The sequence below is a fragment of the Salvelinus sp. IW2-2015 genome, linkage group LG1, assembly GCF_002910315.2.
Source record: "Salvelinus sp. IW2-2015 linkage group LG1, ASM291031v2, whole genome shotgun sequence".
Classification (NCBI taxonomy): domain Eukaryota; kingdom Metazoa; phylum Chordata; class Actinopteri; order Salmoniformes; family Salmonidae; genus Salvelinus; species Salvelinus sp. IW2-2015.
The window spans coordinates 19,882,216-19,903,314 of NC_036838.1; the positions used below are offsets into that span (position 1 = coordinate 19,882,216).

At 44.1% G+C, this 21,099-nt stretch overlaps 1 protein-coding gene across 5 annotated transcripts in view; it reads right to left on the reverse strand.

The window, feature by feature from the left end:
• The window catches only part of LOC111962208 (tensin-2), a 77,757-nt gene that overhangs the window by 31,622 nt on the left and 25,036 nt on the right, over positions 1–21,099 (reverse strand). For 3 of the 5 annotated variants that reach the window (XM_023985135.2, XM_023985119.2, XM_023985150.2), the window contains one exon: positions 2,713–2,762. The exons of 1 other annotated variant lie outside the window; for it this stretch is intronic. In XM_023985135.2, the coding sequence (XP_023840903.1) occupies positions 2,713–2,762 (50 nt within the window). The remainder of the gene's footprint in view (positions 1–2,712; positions 2,763–21,099) is intronic. One more of the 5 variants, XM_023985126.2, reaches the window with a different exon arrangement.

Below are 21,099 nucleotides of genomic sequence, written 5' to 3' on the forward strand. Positions count from 1 at the left end.
TATGCGGATGACTCAACACGTCAGCTGCTACAGCGACAGAAATGACAGCAACACTTAACAAAGAGCTGCAGTTAGTATCGGAATGGGTAGCAAAGATAAAGCTAGTCCTAAATATTTACAAAACTAAAAGCATTGTACTTGGGATAAKTCATTCACTAAACCCTAAACCTCAACTACGTCTCGTAATGAATGATGTGGAAATTGAGCAAGTTGAGGTGACTAAACTGCTTGGAGTGCTGCCTTGCAGAAGCTAATGGGGATCCCTAATAAATACAAATACAATGCATCCGGGAAGTATTCAGACCCCTTCACTTTTTCCAKATTTTGTTAATTTACAGCCTTATTATAAAATTGTTTTCCCCCATCAATCTACACACAATACCCCATAATGACAAAGCAAAAACAAGTTCAAACTACATTTTTAACTGAAATATCACATTTACGTAAGTATTCAGACCCTTTACTCCGTACTTTTTTGAAGCACCTTTGGCAGTGATTACAGCCTRGAGTCTTCAGGGGTATGCCTGGCAAACCTGTATTTGGGGAGTTTCTCCCATTCTTCTCTGCTGATCCTCTCAAGCCCTGTCAGGTTGGATGTGGAGCGTCGCTGCACAGCTATTTTCAGGTCTCTCCAGAGATGTTCGATCGGGTTCAAGTCCGGGCTCTGCCTGGCCCACTCAAGGACATTCAGAAACTTGTCCCCAAGCCACTCATGCATTGTCTTGGCTGTGTGCTTAGGGTCGTTGTCCTTCACCCCAGTCTGAGGTCCTGAGCGCTCTGGAGCAGGTTTTCATCAAGGATCTCTCTGTACTTTGCTCTGTTCATTTTTCCCTCGATCCAGTCACTGGCGCTGAATAACATTCCCACAGCATGATGCTGCCACCACTGTGCTTCACCGTTGGGATGGTGCCAGGTTTTGTGACGCTTGGCATTCAGGCCAAAGAGTTCAATCAGACCAAAGAATCTTGTTTCTCATAGTCAGAGTCTAGGTGCCTTTRGGCAAACTCCAAGCGGGCKGTCATGTGCCAGCTCTAGGAAGAGTCTTGGTGGTTCCAAACTTCTTCCATTTAAGGATGACGGAGGCCACTGTGTTCTTGGGGACCTTAAATTCTTCAGAAATGTGTTGGTACCCTTCCCCAGATCTGTGCTTCAACACAATCCTGTCTAAGAGCTCTACGGACAATTTTTTCAAAGTCATGGCTTGATTTTTGCTCTGACATGCGCTGTCAACTGTGGGACCGTATATAGACAGGTGGGTGCCTTTCCAATCAATTGAATTTACCACAGGTGCACTCCAATCAAGTTGTAGAAACATCTCAAGGATGATCAATGGAAACAGGATGCACAAAATTTCAATTTCAAGTCTCATAGCAAAGGGTCTGAATACTTACGTAAATAAGGTATTTCTGTTTTCAATTTTTAATACATTTGCAAAAATGTTTAACATTTTTTACCTCCTTTTTACTCCCCAATGTTGTGGTATCCAATTGGTAGTAGTTACAGTCTTGTCTCATCGCTGCAACTCCCGTACAGACTCGGGAGAGGCGAAGGTTGTGCGTCCTCCGAAAGACAACCCAAACTAGCCGCACTGCTTCTTGACACAATGCACATCCATCCCGGAAGCCAGCCGTACCAATGTGTCGGAGGAAACACCATACACCTGGCAACCTGGTCAGCGTGCACTGCTCCCGGCCCGCCACAGGAGTCGTGAGTGGGCAATGAGCCTGCTGGCCTTGTCGGGCCCTGCCGGCCTTGTCGGGCCCTGCCGGGGCCCTGCCGGCCTTATCGGGCCCTGCCGGCCAAACCCTCCCTAACCCGGCCGACGCTGGGCCAATTGTGCGTCGCCCCATGGGCCTCCCGGTCGTGGCCGGCTGCGACAGAACCTGGGCTCGAACCCAGAATCTCTGGTGGCACAGCTAGCACTGCAGTGCCTTAGACCACTGCGCCACCCGGGAGGCCCTGGTAATGTGTTTAGATTGATGATTTTTATTTTTTATTTTTATTTTATTTTTTAAATCCCTTTTAGAATAGGGCTGTAACGTAACAAAACGTGGAAAAAATGGAAGGGGTCTGAATACTTTCTGAATGCACTCTGACATTGCTTGTCCGAAAATTTCAATTTTTGTTAATTACATTTTAATTTTTTTTAGCTGTGTGTATTGTTGTGTATCGTCAGATATTACTGCACTGTTGGAGCTAGGAACACAAGCATTTCGCTACACCCACAAACACATCTGCTAAATATGTGTATGCGACCAATAAAACTATGGGGTTGTCTGATTTTGTTTTAATAACTTTACAAAAATAGCAGCACTGGAAAGTTACATCCTAACTAATAAAGTATAAACTTTGAATTACTTTGCTAGTAGCTACAGTAGGCTACACCGCTGTTTGAGTTGAGCGCCCTAGTGGTGCGTGTTATATAATATTTAGTTCCCTTCAGCTGAACATCGGAGTGTCAGCATAAATCATGCATGTCAGTGCAGTGRACACAATGTAACAGATATGTATTTATTTCAGTATACAATTATTTGGGAATTTATTTCGTAGAACAGACATGCTTCTGTTTGAAGCTGAAAACGCCCATATGATGGACATCTGTCGGAGAGACAGACAACTTTAACCCCTGATTATATCACTGGCCTCATTTATCACTATCTGCTATTGATTGAATCAAGTCCTTTACTACAGAGTATAAAAAGCATTTGGTACCTGGGAAGGAAGATCCTCTTCTTATGGGACAGGGACTTAGTGGACCCCTGCTGAGAAAGAGGCATAAAGAGAGAGGACACATTACTAACGTTGTACAGAGTTCAAACCATAGAAATAAGAATGATACAGTGCGCATTCGGAAAGTATTCAGACCCTTTCACTTTTTCCACTTTCTTACGTTATAGCCGTATTCTAAAATTGATTAAATAGTCCCCCCCCCATCAATCTACACACAATACCCCATAATGACAAGCCAAAACAGGATAAGAAAATGTAAAAAATTAAACGGAAATATCACATTTACATAATTATTCAGACCCTTCACTCAGTACTTTGTTGAAGCACCTTTGGCAGAGTACAGCCTCGAGTCTTCTTGGGTATGACGCTACAAGCTTGGCACCCCTGTATTTGGGGAGTTTCTGCCATTTGTCTCTGCAGATCCTCTCAAGCTCTGTCAGGTTGGATGGGGAGCATCGCTGCACAGTTTTTTTCATGTCTCTCCAGAGCTGTTCGATCGGGTTCAAGTCCGGGCTCTGGCTGGGCCACTCAAGGACATTCAGAGTATTGTCCCCAAGCCACTCCTGCATTGTCTTGGCTGTGTGCTTAGGGTCGATGTACTGTTGGAAGGTGAATTGCAATTGCAGCCCAGTTTGTCCATTTTGCTTTCTTAWWTAGCAATAGATGCTCTGCTCTCCTTGAACTGTTTCATCTCTTCTTTTAGTTTCTGGACAATGTCATCCTCAAAGCTTGTTCTCTCTGTGCTCTATGACSTCTGCTTCGACTAGAGAGAGGGTGTTGTGGAAACATTGCATGGCAGGTGTTCTTGGTGTGCTCTTGGCTGTGTCTGCTGCAGGTGAGGTAGGTAGAGGGACACTGAGGGCTTCTTGCTGGGTCACAAAGGCTATTGAGGGTGTTGGGGCCTGCTCTTCTCTATCATCTCCCTCCTTTACTTTTTCCTCAGCTTCTACTTTTAGGGTAGCAAACYCATTCTCAAAAGCCTGGAGGCTTGTATCAATACAGTTCCATTATTGTATAGACTATTTGATATGCGTTAATCTGGTTAGCTTTTATAAAAATGTTGATGACAGCCTTGGCTGATGCCTCTTTTTTGTGAAAGGGAAATGGTTGCAAATGTCCCTTTTCCATATGTGCACTCATTTGATGTTAAATATAACATTTGCTCTGCTTTTGCAGCTGGTAAAATCTCCAAACAGGCATTCATGGCTGTGTACCATCCTCAAAACTTTGAAACTTTTCTTAGCTTTCTCTATCTGGATGTCTGGTGGGTAAACAATTCCCATAGCAACACTGGAGATGTTGGCTACAATGTTGCAACAGAAGCCTAACTTTTCTTGTATTATTTGTCTCTGGTGTCTTTACAGAATTGTTTTACTTTGATGTTCTTATTTTGTATTATATATTGTGCTGTTAGCTAGCTATTTTGGAGTTAACTAGCTAGCTTCTTTTTGGAGAGCACTAGCAACTGCTTAGCAATGGGTAAACAATCCAGCTAGCTAAGCTAACTGCACAATTTGATAAAAATAGCAAATTCTTCCAAACATATTTTCTTCTTTTGTTGCTTGTTTTGTCTCCCATTCAGTCTTGCAGTTTTCCTTTATTTTATTTTCAATGTAAAACATGTACATTTAAATATTTGTAGGAGCAATTTTTTTCAGCAGCTGCTGCTATTTTTTTTTACTCTTTCTTACCCTTTTCAGACATGTGGAATGTGCCACCTCGAAAGAGCCTTAGTTAAGGCATGTTTGTCCTTAACATGGAACCCAAACCGGCTGCGCGCGTGCGCCATCGTGCGCTATCGTGCGCTATCGTGCATAGATGTATTTTGCCCCTCCACACCAAACGCGATCACGACACGCAGGTTAAAATATCAAAACAAACTCTGAACCAATGACATTAATTTGGGGACAGGTCGAAAAGCATTAAACATGTATGGCAATTTAGCTAGCTAGCTTGCACTTGCTAGCTAACGTTAATTTGTCCTATTTAGCTAGCTTGCTGTTGCTAGCTAATTTGTCCTGGGTTATAAACATTGAGTTGTTATTTTACCTGAAATGCACAAGGACCTCTACTCCGACAATTAATCCACACATAAAACGGTCAACCGAATCGTTTCTAGTCATCTCTCCTCCTTCCAGGCTTTTTCATCTTTGAACTTATATGGTGATCGCATCTAAACTTTCATTGTATTACCACGACAACCGGCAACAACGTTCGTCTTTCAGTCACCCACGTGGGTATAACCAATGAGGAGATGGCACGTGGGTACCTGCTTCTATAAACCAATGAGGAGATTACTTTCAGCGCAATCTGCGTCAGAAATAGGAACGACTTCRATTTTAGCRCTTGGCGTCGCAGACGCTCATTGGCGCGCGCAAGCAGTGTGGGTGCAATAATTTAATAACATGGATTTCTAKATTTATTTTGCGACGTGTCCGGTCTGGTCAGCATGTTAGGGTACACTACGGCTTTTTAAATGCCGACACAAAACCTTCTCTGGAGCCAGTGAACAAGCATTTTACTTGTCTGTAAAGGAATGCCGCTTCTGAAGCGGGACTAACATCCATCACTACCATAAACTGCATAAACACAACACAGCACATCAATAAGCAACATGTATTGTCGTCAGGGAAACAGTACAGAACATTCTATGCCGTAGCAGAAATCTGCTGTCTGAAAAGGTACAGATGCGGAACTTATTAAAATTGTCTGAAGGTTATCAAATGTCACTATCGACACATTACTGTAGTGGTGTTCTATGTCTGTAAAGCAGTGGTCACCAACCGGTCGATCGCATTCCTAGTCGATCAGCAAACATTTCTGTAAATAAAACAACTATAAAGCCTTGCTTTCCTATTTTTCATTCGTTTCACGCTGTTAGTGGTAGGTGCAGTTCATTCAGGAGTCCTAGCGCCGGGAAGGCAAAGTGTTCCCATGTTTAACCATTTCATGTGTCTGATGTTAGAACTCCACCTACCCGGCAGGCCCAGAGAGCATATCACGTGCACCAATAGGTCTACCAATAGGTCTAAGGCACTGCATCTCAGGTAGAGGCATCGCTACAGCCAACCTGGTTTGAATCCAGACTGTATCACAACCGGCTATGATTGGGAGTCCCATAGGGCGGCGCACAATTGGCCCAGCGTCGTCAGAGTTTGGCCAGTGTAGGCCGTTATTGTAAATAAGAATTTGTTCTCAACTGACTTGCCTAGTTAAAGGTTAAATAAATAAAAAATAAATAAAAAAGTAACAGTCAGTATCTGGTGTGGCCACCAGCTGCATTAAGTACTGCAGTGCATCTCCTCCTCATGGACTGCACCAGATTTGCCAGTTCTTGCTGTGAGATGTTACCCCACTCTTCCACCAAGGCACCTGCAAGTTCCCGGACATTTCTGAGGGGAATGTCCCMAGCCCTCACCCTCCAATCCAACAGGTCCCAGACGTGCTCAATGGGATTGAGATCAGTGCTCTTCACTGGCCATGGCAGAACACTGACATTCCTGTCTTGCAGGAAATTAGCCATACTGCTCGTTCTGTGCGTGGTGGCATTGTCATGCTGGAGGGTCATGTCAGGATGAGCCTGCAGGAAGGGTACCACATGAGGGAGGAGAATGTCTTCCCTGTAATGCCCAGGGTCCCTGCTCATCTGCGTGGACYTGCCTTAGGCATGCTGCAAGGAGGCATGAGGACTGCAGATGTGGCCAGGGCAATAAATTGCAATGTCCATACGGTGAGACGCCTAAGACGGCGCTACAGGACGGACAGCTGATCGTCCTCGCAGTGGCAGACCATGTGTAACAACACCTGCACAGGATCGGTACATCCGAACATCGCACCTGCGGGATAGGTACAGGATGGCAACAACAACTGCCCGAGTTACACAAAGAACACACAATCCATCCATCYGTGCTCAGACTGTCTGCAATAGGCTGAGAGGCTGAACTGAGGGCTTGTAGGCCTGTTGTAAYGCAGGTCCTCACCAGACATCACCGGCAACAACGTTGCCTATGGGCACAAACCCACCGTTGCTAGACCAGACAGGACTGGCAAAAAGTTCTCTTCACTGACGAGTCGCGGTTTTGTCTCACCAGGGGTGATGGTCGGATTCGCGTTTATCGTCAAAGGAATGAGCGTTACACCGAGGCCTGTACTCTGGAGCAGGATCGATTTGGAGGTGGAGGGTCCGTCGTGGTCTGGGGCGGTGTGTCACAGCATCATCGGACTGAGCTTGTTGTCATTGCAGGCAATCTCAACGCTGGGCATCTTTCTTTCTGTGTCAGTAGAAAGGCCTTGTTAGTGTCCTAAGTTTTCATAACTGTGACCTTAATTGCCTACTGTCTGTAAGCTGTTAGTGCCTTAACGACCGTTCCACAGGTGCATGTTCATTAATTGTTTGTGGTTTATTGAACAAGCATGGGAAACAGTGTTTAAATCCTTTACAATGAAGATCTGTGAAGTTATTAGGATATTTACGAATTATCTTTGAAAGACAGGGTCTTGAAAAAGGGACGTTTATTTTTTTGCTGAGTTTATTGTTGTGACTACCTGGACTACCAGGTAGTCACAATTGGTTTTTAAATATTGAAACCAAATCATATGGATTTGAATGAAAAGTATTGGAATAAACATGAAAAGGTAAGAAGCAAACATTTCAAATAGGCTACATGTGATATTAAACAGCATATAAACACTAAATAGGTCAGGAGCCAGACGGAAAATGAATTATTTGGGCTATATTATTTCAAAGAAATACATTGTGAAGCATTTGCGAGTGCGACACAATAGGCTGTATGGACATAGGGCGCTCAGTATTTAAACATTTCGTTGTATTAAATCATTATAGTCCAATAATTGTGCATATAGGCTGTGACTTACTTAGAATTCAATTCAAATTTAATGAAAAATGACTTATTAGTACCTTTGAATTCATTTTTAGAATTCATTTTTAGAAACGCGAGTTTGGCCAGTCTGTGGCTTCAGGCTCATGCGATGGTGTGTGGAGAGCAGGTCAGCAGCGGAGAATGTCCTCTCCACACTCGCAGAGCCACTTGGGATGCTAAAAATCCTTTTGGCCACTCTTGACAGGCTGGGCAGAGATGCATATTTGTTTTTWATTTTTCTATAGGTAGGCCTGAAGGTTTTTAGGCAAAATAACTTAATCAAAACGGAAAACTCTTTGAACGTTGGAATATGCCAGGCCTATTGGGCCAAAATACAATTATGGCCTATTGTATAGATAATAGAACGATAATGAACAACACATTTAAGAGAAGATTTTTTGTTTATAAATACTTTTCTACCCACCTCGTTCCATTCATTTAGCATGTGTAGTAAGTATATGTAGTAAGTACACCATCATGATTTTGGGATACGTGTCTCTTCAGATTCCACAATGATTTTTTTGTTGTGGACACTACATCACCACACTCACTTTCTTGCTCTTGCTCTTTGTAAGTCACCTTGATTTAGCATCCGCTTGTTTTATCAGTTTCTTTATGAAGATATTTAGCAAACTCCATGACAGTAGCTAAAGCAAGGGGCTATAGCAGCACACAAGTAGACTACAAATGCATGCTGGGGAACGGGCGAGAAGGCCGAAGCTCCAGCCTTTGGGAATCTCGCTCCACGCTCCAGTCAAATTMGGCACACTCTACTCCTCGCTCCACTCTTGCTCCGCTCACTGGTCGGGTGAGAGGCAGACACTGTTAGCTTTGATGCAACCAAGACAGTTTTTACACAGCACAACGTAAAAACTCTTGGTTGCATCAAAGCTATCACCGCTGCTCTTTCCCTCCCTCCCTCTGACTGACCATCAGGTGCAGGCCATCAGCTAATTATGCTCACTCAACTGTGCCTCACAAGTAATACAACAAATGATCCATTTCCAGTGTGACCATATAGCTCAAATGTATCATTTTTAAAAATTGTCTGAGAAGAACAACATAGACAGGGCAATTCAAGCATAGCCAATATGCAGTGATAAAGTATTGGGCCTATAGCCTACTGCACAAACCTCATTGCTACAGAACTATTAAGGCCTAGGGCTTAAGTTTTTTAAGTCATGTTTAAAAATAAACCTGAGTGGTAAATCTCGGCTTGGATTTTGACTCAGAGTAATCTTGACTCAGAAAAGGTTGGCGACCACTGCTGTAAAGGGTCTCTCTCTCGCTCAACAGCTGGACAGGAAATACTGCTGCAGTCATGCTGTCATCACAGATTTCCCCTTCCACATGACAGACCAGTGAGGCATGACGCCAGACTGTCACACACACATATATGCACTGCACGGATATACAAACTGCATCAACATGTCCCAGAGAGGCAGAAATTAATCTGTCTAAACTGCTTTSTAGTCCTACACTGAAATGTGCCATATACTATACTTCACAACATGTGATAATACAGAATYTATGTAGTCATCGATGTTCAATGAATGAGGCGCAGTAAGTGAGCAATTGCGCACTGCACACATTGGAGAGAATGACAGCCCTTATGTCATAGTTGATTCTGTTTGGTATTTCACACTTGTTTAGACTGTTTATGACTAACAATCTATTAACATCTTTCAATTCGATCTGTTTATTGTTACAACTAGAGTGTACACAGTCACACCATCCCTCATCTGAGAAAGGGAGGGAGGGGGGAGTACAGGGGTAGAGTAGGGCCAAAATAAACACCAGATTACATCTCCCTCCCTAGCTGGCAATTAGACAGGCGTTTACTGAATGCACAAAGGCCTCCTCTTCATTCCATATACTTATSAACAAATGTGAAGATAGAAAACGCAAGCCAATTTACATTTACAAAAGCACCCAAGCACAAAACGCACACTGTCCCACACAGACACACACACAATACCAGTTTATTAGGTACACTCATCTAGTTCCTAAYTCGGACCCCCTTTTGCCRCCAGAACAGCCTGAATTCTACAAGGTGTGGCATTCAAACGTTGCTCAATTGATCTCAAGGGACCTAACGTGCACCAGGAAAACATTCCCCACACCATTACACCACCGCCACCAGCCTGTCCCGTTGACACCAGGCAGAATGGGGCCATGGATTCATGCTGCTTAAGCCAAATCCTGACTCTGCCATCAGCATGACACAACAGGAACTGGGAATCGTCGGACCAGGCAATGTTTTTCCACTCCTCAGTTGTCCAGTGTTGGTGATCGCGTGCCCACTAGAGCCGCTTCTTCTTGTTTTTAGCTGATAGGAGTGGAACCCAGGGTGGTCGTCTGCTGCAATAGCCCATCCGTGACAAGGGCCGACGAGTTGTGCGTTCAGATGCCGTTCTGCACACCCCTGTTGTACTGCGCTGTTATTTGCCTGTTTGTGGGCAACCTGTTAGCTTGCACGATTCTTGCCATTCTCCATCAACAAGCTGTTTTCYCCCACAGGATACCCACTGACTAGATTGCATCATTCTTGGTAAACCCTAATCACCCTAATTGCCCATTCTAACATTCAATCAAACAGTATCTGAATGCCTCAATGCCTGTCTGCCTGCTTTATATAGCTAGCCACTGCCACGTGACTCACTGTCTGTAGGAGCGAACCATTTTTGTGAACGGGTTGCGTACCTAATCAACTGGCCACTGAGTGTATGTTCATGTGTGTACAGTCTTCATCTGTGCATCTTTGTGTGTGTGTGTGTGTTTTCTTCTGTGTGTGTGTTCTTGTGAGTCTGGAATGAAGAGGAGGCCTCAGTCACACGCACATAAGCTGTGTACCAGTTTTAAGAAATCAATACCATATGGTTAAGCGCTGTTGTTTTACAGACTACTGCACACACGCCAATATCAGTGGACCACAATGTACAGTACAAAGCAGCCACAGTAACATACTGACCCTAACTGAGCACAGGGGAATGATATTATACCCATGTAAACTCATCTCTGACATTTTGTGATAAATTAGACTAAATCTAATCTTAGTTTAAGACACAATGCAGATGACTGGAATGAAAACATGTCAGGGAAAAATGTGAAGAGGGGTGATATGAAACTAAAACGGAGTCAGAAAGAGAAGACCAGAAACAAGAACAGGGAAGGGGACAGGGAGTGAAGGATGGACAGAGAAATMGAGGGGAAAAGAGAGAGAGAACACAAAAGAGGATATGGAGATAGATATATAGAGATGTATACAGTGCATTCGAAAAGTATTCAGACACCTTGACTTTCCCCCCATTTTGTTACGTTACAGCCTTATTTTAAAATAAATGAAATACATTTTTTTCCTCATCAATCTACTCACAATACCTCATAATGACAAAGCGAAAACAGGTTTAGACATTTTTGTATCCTTGAGATGTTTCTACAACTTGGAGTCCACCTGTGGTAAATTCAATTGATTGGACATKATTTCGAAAGGCACAAACTTGTCTATATAAGGTCCCACAGTTGACAGAGTCCGTCAGAGCAAAAACCTAGAGTACCTCACAATCAAAGGCCGACCGTATTACCTCCAAAGAGAATTCTCTTCGGTCATAGTCACAGCCSTGTATATTCCCCCTCAAGCCGATACCACGACGGCCCTCAAAGAACTTCATGCAAACTGGAAACTACATATCCTGAGGCCGCATTTATTGTAGCTGGGGATTTTAACAAAGCAAATTTGAGGAAAACGTTACCGAAGTTCTACCAACACATWGACTGTAGTARTCGCGCTGGAAAAACATTGGGCCACTGCTACTCAACTTTTCTAAATGCCTACAAGGCCCTCCCTTCGGGAAAATCTGACCACAACTCCCTTTTGTTCTTCCCTTCCTAAAAGGCAGAAACTGAAACAGGAAGTACATCTGCTAAGGTCTATTCAACACTGGTCTGACCAAATCGGAATCCATGCGTCTAGATTGTTTTGATCACACGGACGGGGATATGATCCGGGTAGCCTCTGAGAATAACATTGACGAACACACGGATACGGTGATTGAGTTTATCAGGAAGTGTATAGGAGATGTTGTACCCACTGTGGCTATTGAAACCTACCCAACCAGAAACTGTGGATAGATGGCAGSATTCGCGCAAATCTGAAAGCGCGGACCACCACATTTAATCATGGCAAGGTGACAGGGAATATACCCGAATACAAACAATGTAGTTATTCCCTTTGTAAGGCAATCAAATAGGCAAAACGTCAGAACAGAGACAAAGTGGAGTTGCAATTCAACGGCTTAGACACGAGACGTATGTGGCAGCGTCTACAGACAATCACGGACTACAAAGGGAAAACCAGCCACATCACGGACACTAACATCTTGCTTCCGMACAAGCTAAACACCTTTAACCACTTTGAGGATAACACAATGCAACCGACGCYYCCGGCTACCAAGGACTGTGGGCTCTCCTTCTCCATGGCCGACGTAGGACATTTAAGCATGTGAACCGCTCGTAAGGCTGCCGGCCCAGACGGCACTCCTAGGCGCGTCCCAAGAGCATGCGCAGACCAGCTGACTGGAGTGTTTACGGACATATTCAATCTCTCCCTATCCCASTCTGCTGTCCCCACYTGCTTCAAGATGTCCACCATTGTTCCTGTACCCAAGAAAGCAAAMGTAACTGAACTAAATGACTATAGCCCCGTAGCACTCACTTCTGTCATCATTAAGTGCTTTGAGAGGCTAGTTAAGGATCATATCACCTCTACCTTAACTCACAACCTAGACCCACTTCAATTTGCTTACCGCCCCAATAGATCCACAGACACTGCCCTATCCCATCTGGACACGAGGAATACCTATGTAAGAATGCTGTTAATTGACTATAGCTCAGCCTTCAACCCTATAGTACCCTCCAAGCTCATCATTAAGCTCCGGGCCCTGGGTCTGAACCCCGCCCTGTGCAACTGGGTCCTGGACTTCCTGACGGGCCGGCCCCAGGTGGTGAAGGTAGGAAACACCTCCACTTCGCTGATCCTCAACACAGGGGCCCCACAAGTGTCCGTGCCTACATGAACAGTCCTCTACTGCCTGTTCATCCATGACTGCGTGGTCACGCACGCCTCCAATTCAATCAAGTTTGCAGACGACACAACAGTAATAGGCCTGATTACCAACAATGATGAGATGAGACAGCTTACAGGGAGGAGGTGAGGGCCCTGGGAGAGTGGTGCCAGGAAAATAACCTCTCACTCAACGTCAACAAAAAAAGCAGCTGATTTTGGACTTCAGGAAACAGCAGAGGGGGCACTTGCCTATCCACATCGATGGGAACGCAGTGGAGAAGGTGGAAAGCTTAAAGTTCCTCGGCGTACACATCACTGACGATCTGAAATTGTCCACCCACACAGACAGTGTGGTGAAGAAGGCGKAACAGCGCCTCTTCAACCTCAGGAGGCTGAAGAAATATGGCTTGGCCCCTAAAACCCTCACAAACCTTTACAGATGCACAATTGAGAACATCCTGTCGGGATGTATCACTGCCTGGCACGGCAACTGCACCGCTTGCAACCGCAGGGCTCTCCAGAGGGTGGTGCAGTCTGCCCAACGCACCATCGGGGGCAAACTACCTACCCTCCAGGACACCTACAGCACCGGATGTCACAGAAAGTCCGGCCCGTCAGGAAGTCCTTCCACCCGGCTAGCGATATATGGTAGCACAATAGAGGCTGCTGTGCTATATACATAGACTTGGAATCACTGGCCACTTGAATAACGGAACACTAGTCACTTTAACAAGGTTTAAATATTGTTTAGATATTGCTTTACTCATCTCATATGTATATACTGCATTCTATTCAACTGTATTTTAGACAATGCCACTACGACATTGCTCAATCAAATATTTGTATATTTATTTTACTTTTAGATTTGTATGTATTGTTGTTCATTGTTAGATACAAATGCACTGTTGGAGCTAGGAACACAAGCATTTCGCTACACCCGCAATAACATCTGCTAAATATGTGTTTGTGACCAATAAAATTTMATTTGTTTTGTCCATAGCGCTCCAAGACAGGATTGTGTCGAGGCACATATCTGGGGAAGGGTACCAAAACATTTCTGCAGCATTGACGGTCCCCAAGAACACAGTGGCCTCCGTCATTCTTAAATGGAAGAAGTTTGGAAACACCAAGTATCTTTCTAGAGCTGGCCGCCCYGCCAAACTGAGCAATTGGGGGAGAAGGGCCTTGGTCAGGGAGGTGACCAAGAACCTGATGGTCACTCTGACAGAGCTCCAGAGTTCCTATGTGGAGATAGGAAAACCTTCCAGAAGGACAACTATCTCTGCAGCACTCCACCAATCAGGCCTGTATTGTAGAGTGACCAGACGGAAGGCTCTCCTCAGTWAAAGGCACAGGACAGCCCGCTTGGAGTTTGCCAAAACGGCACCTAAAAACTCTCAGACCATGAGAAACAACATTCTCTTTTCTGATGAAACCAAGATTGAACTGTTTGGCCTGAATGCCAAGTCTGGAGGAAACCTGGCACCATTCCTATGGTGAAGCATGGGTGGCAGCATCATGCTGTGTGGATGTTTTTCAGCGGCAGGGACTGGGAGACTAGTCAGGACCGAGGGAAAGATGAACAGAGCAAAGTACAGAGAGATCCTTGATGAAAACCTGCTCAGTGATCAGGACAGGAGTGCTCAGGACCTCAGACTGGGGGCGAAGGTTCACCTTCCAACAGGACAACGACCCTAAGCACACAGCCAAGACAACGCAGGAGTGCCTTTGGGACAAGTCTATGAATGTCAGAGTCCGGACTTGAACCCGATCGAACATCTCTGGAGAGACCTGAAAAAAGCTGTGCAGCGACGCTCCCCATCCAACATGTCCGAGGATATTTTTTTWAATTGAACCTTTATTTAACTAGTCAAGTCAGTTAAGAACAAATTCTTATTTACAATGACGGCCTACCCCAGCCAAACTCGGACGACGCTGGGCCAATTGTATGCCCCCCTATGGGACTTCCAATCACGGCCGGATGTGATACAGCCTGGATTCGAACCAGGGACTGTAGTGACGCCTCTTACACTGAGTTGCAGTGCCTTAGACTGCTGTACCACTTGGGAGCTTGAGAGGATCTGCAGAGAAGAATGGGAGAAACTCCCCAAATACAGGTGTGCCAAGCTTGTAGTGTCATACCCAAGAAGACTCGAGGCTGTAATCGCTACCAAAGGTGCTTCAACAAAGTACTGAGTAAAGGGTCTGAATACTTTTSTAAATGTGATATTTCAGCTTTTCTTTTTAATAACCATTGTTGGCTTTGTCATTATGGGCTATTGTGTGTAGAATGATGAGGGGYAAAATATATTTTATCCATTATACACTGCCAGAAAGTGTTCTTACTCCTTGACTTATTTCACATTTTATTGTGTTAGTCTGAATTCAAAATGGATGATTACATGGATTATTTTTCTCACCGCTCTACACACAATACCCCATAATGACAAAGTGAAAACATGTTTTTAGAAATGTTTGCACATTTATTAAAAATGAAATACAGATATATCTAATTTACATAAGTATTCACATCCCTGAGTCAATAATTTGTAGAAGCACCTTTGGCAGCAATTACAGCTGTGAGTCTTTCTGGGTAAGTCTCTAAGAGCTTTTCACACCCYGATTGGTTGTCAAATTGGTTGTTGGATCATTGTTAGACAACCATTTTCAGGTCTTGCCATAGACTTTCAAGTAGATTTTAGTCAAACTAACTCGGCCACTCAGGAACATTTACTGTCTTCTTGGTAAGCAACTCCAGTGTAGTTTTGGACTTGTGTTTTAGGTTATTGTCCTGTTGAAAGGTGAATTCATTTCCCAGTGTCTGMTGGAAAGCAGACAACCACGTTTTCCTATAGGATTTTGCCTGTGTTTAGTTCCATTCTGTTTCTTTTTTTTAATCCTGAAAAACTCCCTAGTCCTTAATAATTACAAGCATACCCAAAACATAAAATAAAATGTTATTTGTCACATGCTCCGAATACAACAGGTGTAGACCTTAGTGAAATGCTTACTTATGTGCCCTTAACCAACAATGCAGTTATGAAAAAATACCTTAAAAAAATAAGAAATAAAAGTAACAAATAATTAAASAGCAGCTGTAAAATAACAATAGCGAAGCTATATACAGGGAGTACCGGTCCAGAGTCAATGTGCAGGGGCACTGGTTAGTCGGGGTAACTGACGTAATAAGTACATGTAGGTAGAGTTATTAAAGTGACTATGCATAGATAATAAACAGAGCATAMCAACAGCGTAAAATTAAGGGTGGGGGCAATGCAAATAGTCTGGGTAGCCATTTGATTAGAAATTCAGGAGTCTATGGCTTGGGGGTAATAGCTGTTTAGAAGCCTCTTGGACCTAGACTTGGTGCTCTGGTACCGCATGATGTGGACACCTAGGAATTTGAAGCTCTCAACCTGCTCCTACACAGCCTCGTTGATGAGAATGGGGGCGTGTGCTCGGTCCTCCTTTTCCTGTAGTCCACAATCATCTCCTTTATCTTGATCTGACCTCCTCCCTATAGGCTGTCTCGTCATTGTCGGTGATCAGGCCTACCACTGTTGTGTCATCGGCAAACTTAATGATGGTGTTGGAGTCGTGCCTGGCCATGTAGTCATGAGTGAACAGGGAGTACAGGATGGGACTGAGCACGCACCCCTGAGGGGCCCCCGTGTTGAGGATCAGCGTGGCGGATGTGTTGTTACCTACCCTTACCACCTGGGGGCTTCCCGTCAGGAATTCCAGCATCCAGTTGCAGAGGGAGGTGTTTAGTCCCAGGGTCCTTAGTTTATTGATGAGATTTGAGGGCACTATGGTGTTGAATGCTGAGCTGTAGTCAATGAATGGCATTCATTGACAGGTGTGAAAGAACAGTGTGGAGGTGTGAAAGAACAGTGTGGAGTGCAATAAAGATTGCATCATCTGTGGATCTGTTGGGGCGGTATGCAAATTGGAGTGGGTCTAGGGTTTCTGGGATAGTGGTGTTGATGTGAGCCATGACCAGCCTTTTAAAGCACTTCATGGCTACAGATGTGAGTGCTACGGGTCGGTAGTCATTTAGGCAGGTTACACCTTAGTGTTCTTGGGCACAGGGACTATGGTGGTCTGCTTGGAACATGTTGGTATTACAGACTCGGACAGGTTGAAAATGTCAGTGAAGACACTTGCCAGTTGATCAGRGCATGCTCGGAGTACCTGTCCTGGTAATCTGTCTGTCCCTGAGGCCTTGTGAATGTTGACTTGTTTAAAGGTCTTACTCACATCGGCTACGGAGAGCGTGATCACACAGTCGTCTGGAACAGCTAATGCTCTCATGCATGCTTCAGTGTTACTTGCCTCGAAGCGAGCATAGAAGTAATTTAGCTCGTCTGGTAGGCTTGTGTCACTGGGCAGCTCTCGGCTGTGCTTCCCTTTGTAGTCTAATAGTTTGCAAGCCCTGCCACATCCGACGAGCGTCGGAGCCYGTGTAGTACGATTCAATTTTAGTCCTGTATTGACGCTTTGCCTGTTTGATGGTTCATCGGAGGACAATTTAAACAATTTAAAGGCAATGCTACCAAATACTAATTGAGTGTATGTAAACTTCTGACCCACTGGGAATGTGATAAATAAAAATAAAATAAATAATTCTCAATACTATTATTCTTACATTCTTAAAATAAAGTGGTGATCCTAACTGACCTAAGACAGGGCATTTTTTACTAGGATTAAATGTCAGGAATTGTGAAAAACTGAGTTTAAATGTATTAGGCTAAGGTGTATGTAAACTTCCGACTTCCACTGTACGTACAGTCACTGTGGGGACGACATCATCAATGCACTTATTGATGAAGCCAGTGACTGATGTGGTGTACTCCTCAATGTCATCAGAAGAATCCCGGAACATATTCCAGTCTGTGCTAGCAAAACAGTCCTGTAGCTTAGCATCTGCTTCATCTGACCACTTTCTTATTGACCGAGTCACTGGTGCTTCCTGCTTTACTTTTTGTTTGTGATCGTAGTCRGTCTATTTTATTATCGATTGATTGTACGTTGGCTAATAGGACTGATGGTAAAGGTAGATTAGCCTCCCGACGACGGATCCTAACAAGGCACCCGGATCTTCGTCCATGATACCTCAGTCTCTTTCTCCTGCGAATTACGGGGATGAGGGCCTTGTCGGGCGTCTGAAGTAAATCCTTCCCGTCCGACTAGTTGAAGAAAAGTATTCCTCCAGTACGGGGTGAGTAATCACTGTCCTAATATTTAGAAGCTCTTTTCGGTCATAAGACATGGTGGTAGAAACATTATGTACAAAATAACGCAAAGAAACATACACAATAGGTTATGGGATCATAAAACGGCAGCCAGAGAGAGAGGAGAGAGGACTGTGCCTGATTGTTTACTGCTGGGCTAAGGGAACCGCTGCAGCTCTTTCAAACACCATCATTAGACACTAACAGCCCTAGCCACAGATCACAGCACTTCACCCACTCCACTGCCCTAGGATGAAAAGAGAGAAACAGAGATGAACAGAATATGAGAGCGATAGAGAGAGGTCGGGATATTGAGAAAGTCAGAATCAAAGACGAGAGAAAAAAAGGGAAGAGAGGTTGTGTGGGGGTTGAACAGGATATAAGAGAAAGATGAAACAATATGAGATAAACGGAAATGTAATATAATAGAATGAGAGATTTAAAAAAAWAWAWTTCATCATTTACATTTTTATGTGTTCTACTGAGACATTAACTAATCATGCTCAAAGATGCCATTATAAAAGTGATGGTAGAGATTAGGGGTGTGAACGTTAAAATGTTTAAAACAAAATTGGGATCCTCAACAATTTCAATCATCGTACAGTTATCACAAAACATATGTTCTGTGTTATAGCCTAACTAGACAATAGGTTATAAAGGCCATGAGTTGTGTGATTTAAAGGCAGACTCAAAAGGTAGACTCAAAGATACAGTACGAAGTAGATGGAGAAAGTAAACAGCATAGGGMGTAAATTTCCGCAACAACTAAGAGTGGTGAAGCGCCAGGCCCTGGTGCCCTGGCTACCACGCCGTGAACAGCGTGAAGCAAACCTGTGCACATGTGCAGATACTGTGTGTGACTGTATGAGAGCAAAGTGTTGCTCACTCATCTCAATATCCTAGCCTATAGAGCCCCACATTTGAGGTGTCATAATTTCAATCACCCACGTGGGTATATGCTCCTAAAAACCAATGAGGAGATGGGAGAGGCAGGACTTACAGCGTGTCGAGCGTCACAAATAGAACCAAGTTCTATTTTAGCGCCTGGCTACGCAGACGCRCGTTGACGTGCGCGAGCAGTGTGGGTGCAATGATTGAATAACATGTGTACATATATTTTGCAACGCGAGCAGTGTGGTCAGTATGTAAGGCTGTAACGTAACAAAATGTGGAAAAAGTGAAGGGGTCTGAATACTTTCCGAATGCACTGTAGGACTGCCAACATTTTCAGGATGATGCCTTGTTGCTCGAATTGACACCAAACATCAGACTAACTAGATTTTATTTTATTTATTTATTTAACCTTTATTTAACCAGGTAGGCAAATTGAGAACACGTTCTCATTTACAATTGCGACCTGGCCAAGATAAAGCAAAGCAGTTCGACACATACAACACATAGTTACACATGGAGTAAAACAAACATATAGTCAATGATACAGTGAAAAAAAAAAAAAGAAAGATCTATATACAATAGTGAGCAAGTTGAGGTGAGATAAGGGAGGTGAAGTGCCAAACAAATATATGTATAAATAATAAATATAAAAGGCCATGGTGGCGAAGTAAATACAACACAGCAAGTAAAATAAAACTAAAAACACTGGACATGTTGGTTGCAGTGGAAGAAGCGCAAAGTTAGAGACAGACATATATGGGGTGGCAAGGAAGCAAATAAATAAATAAATACAGTAGGTTAAAGAGGGTAGTTGTTTGGGCTAAATTTATAGATGGGCTATGTACAGGTGCAGTAACTATGAGACTGCTCGGGACAGCTGTGCTTAAAAGCTAGTGAGGGAGATAAGTGTTTCAGTTTCAGAGAATTTTTGGTGTGAGTTCGTTCCAGTCATTGGCAGGCAGAGAACTGGAAGGAAGAGCGGCCAAAGAAGAATTGGTTTTGGGGGTACCAGAGAGATAAACTGCTGCGGGAGCGCGTGGCTACAGGTAGTGTTGCTATGGTGACCAGCGAGCTGCAACGATAAGGGGGAGACTTGTACCTAGACAGGGTCTTGTAGCATGACCTGGAACCAGTGGGTTTTGGCGACGAGTATGAAGCAGAGGGCCAGCCAACGAGAGTGTACAGGTCGCAGTGGTGTGGTAGTATATGGGCTTTGGTGACAAAACGGATGGCACTGTGATGACTGCATTCCAATTTATTGAGTAGGGTTTTGGAGGCTATTTTGTAAATGACATCACGAAGTCGAGGATTGGTAGGATGGTCAGTTTAACAAGGGTATGTTTGGCAGCATGAGTGAAGGATGCTTTGTTGCGGAATAGGAAGCCAATTCTAGATTTAACTTTGGATTGGAGATGTTTGATGTGAGTCTGGAAGGAGAGTTTACAGTCTAACCAGACACCTAGGTATTTGTAGTTGTCCACATATTCTAGGTCAGAGCCGTCCAGAGTAGTGATGTTGGACAGGCGGGCAGGTGAGCAGCGATCGGTTGAGAGCATGCATTTAGTTTACTTGTATTTAAGAGCAATTGGAGGCCACGGAAGGAGAGTTGTATGGCATTGAAGCTCGCCTGGAGGTTGTTAACACAGTGTCAAAAGAAGGGCCAGAAGTATACAGAATAGTGTCGTCTGCGTAGAGGTGGTCAGAGAATCACCAGCAGCAAGAGCGACATCATTGATGTATACAGAGAAGAGAGGCGTCCAAGAATTGAACCCTGTGGCACCCCCATGGAGACTGCAGATGGCACGGGACAACAGACCCTCCGATTTGACACACTGAACTCGATCAGAGAAGTAGTTGGTGAACCAGGCGAGGCAATCATTAGAGAATTAGAGATGTAGGGGATGGCTAATTGCTACTGCCTTCCTGAGCTCTAGAGGAACTGTTACCCCCAGATCCAGATGCCTTGGCTGTCAGGGAGGAATTTCCACTGTCACATTTGAGTGACCCTTTTTTTTTGGTAAATGGACTATTGGGTTATTCATAATGGTCATTGGCTGTAACTTTATGTGGTGCTTTTTTTGGACCAGGTCTCTCAGTAGCAGGAAGGCGAAGGCAAAATCAAGAAAGTGGCTGGGAATTCTGAGTCAGTGGGAGAAAACTAATTCTGACTGTCATCCAAGACAGAACTGACATAACTTCCAGTTGCCAAGGTAAAAGAGAGGGAAGAGAGAGGAGGAAGAAGTGAGTAACCAACCAAAACCCTGAGAATATTGAGCTGAGAATATTCTTTATGTCA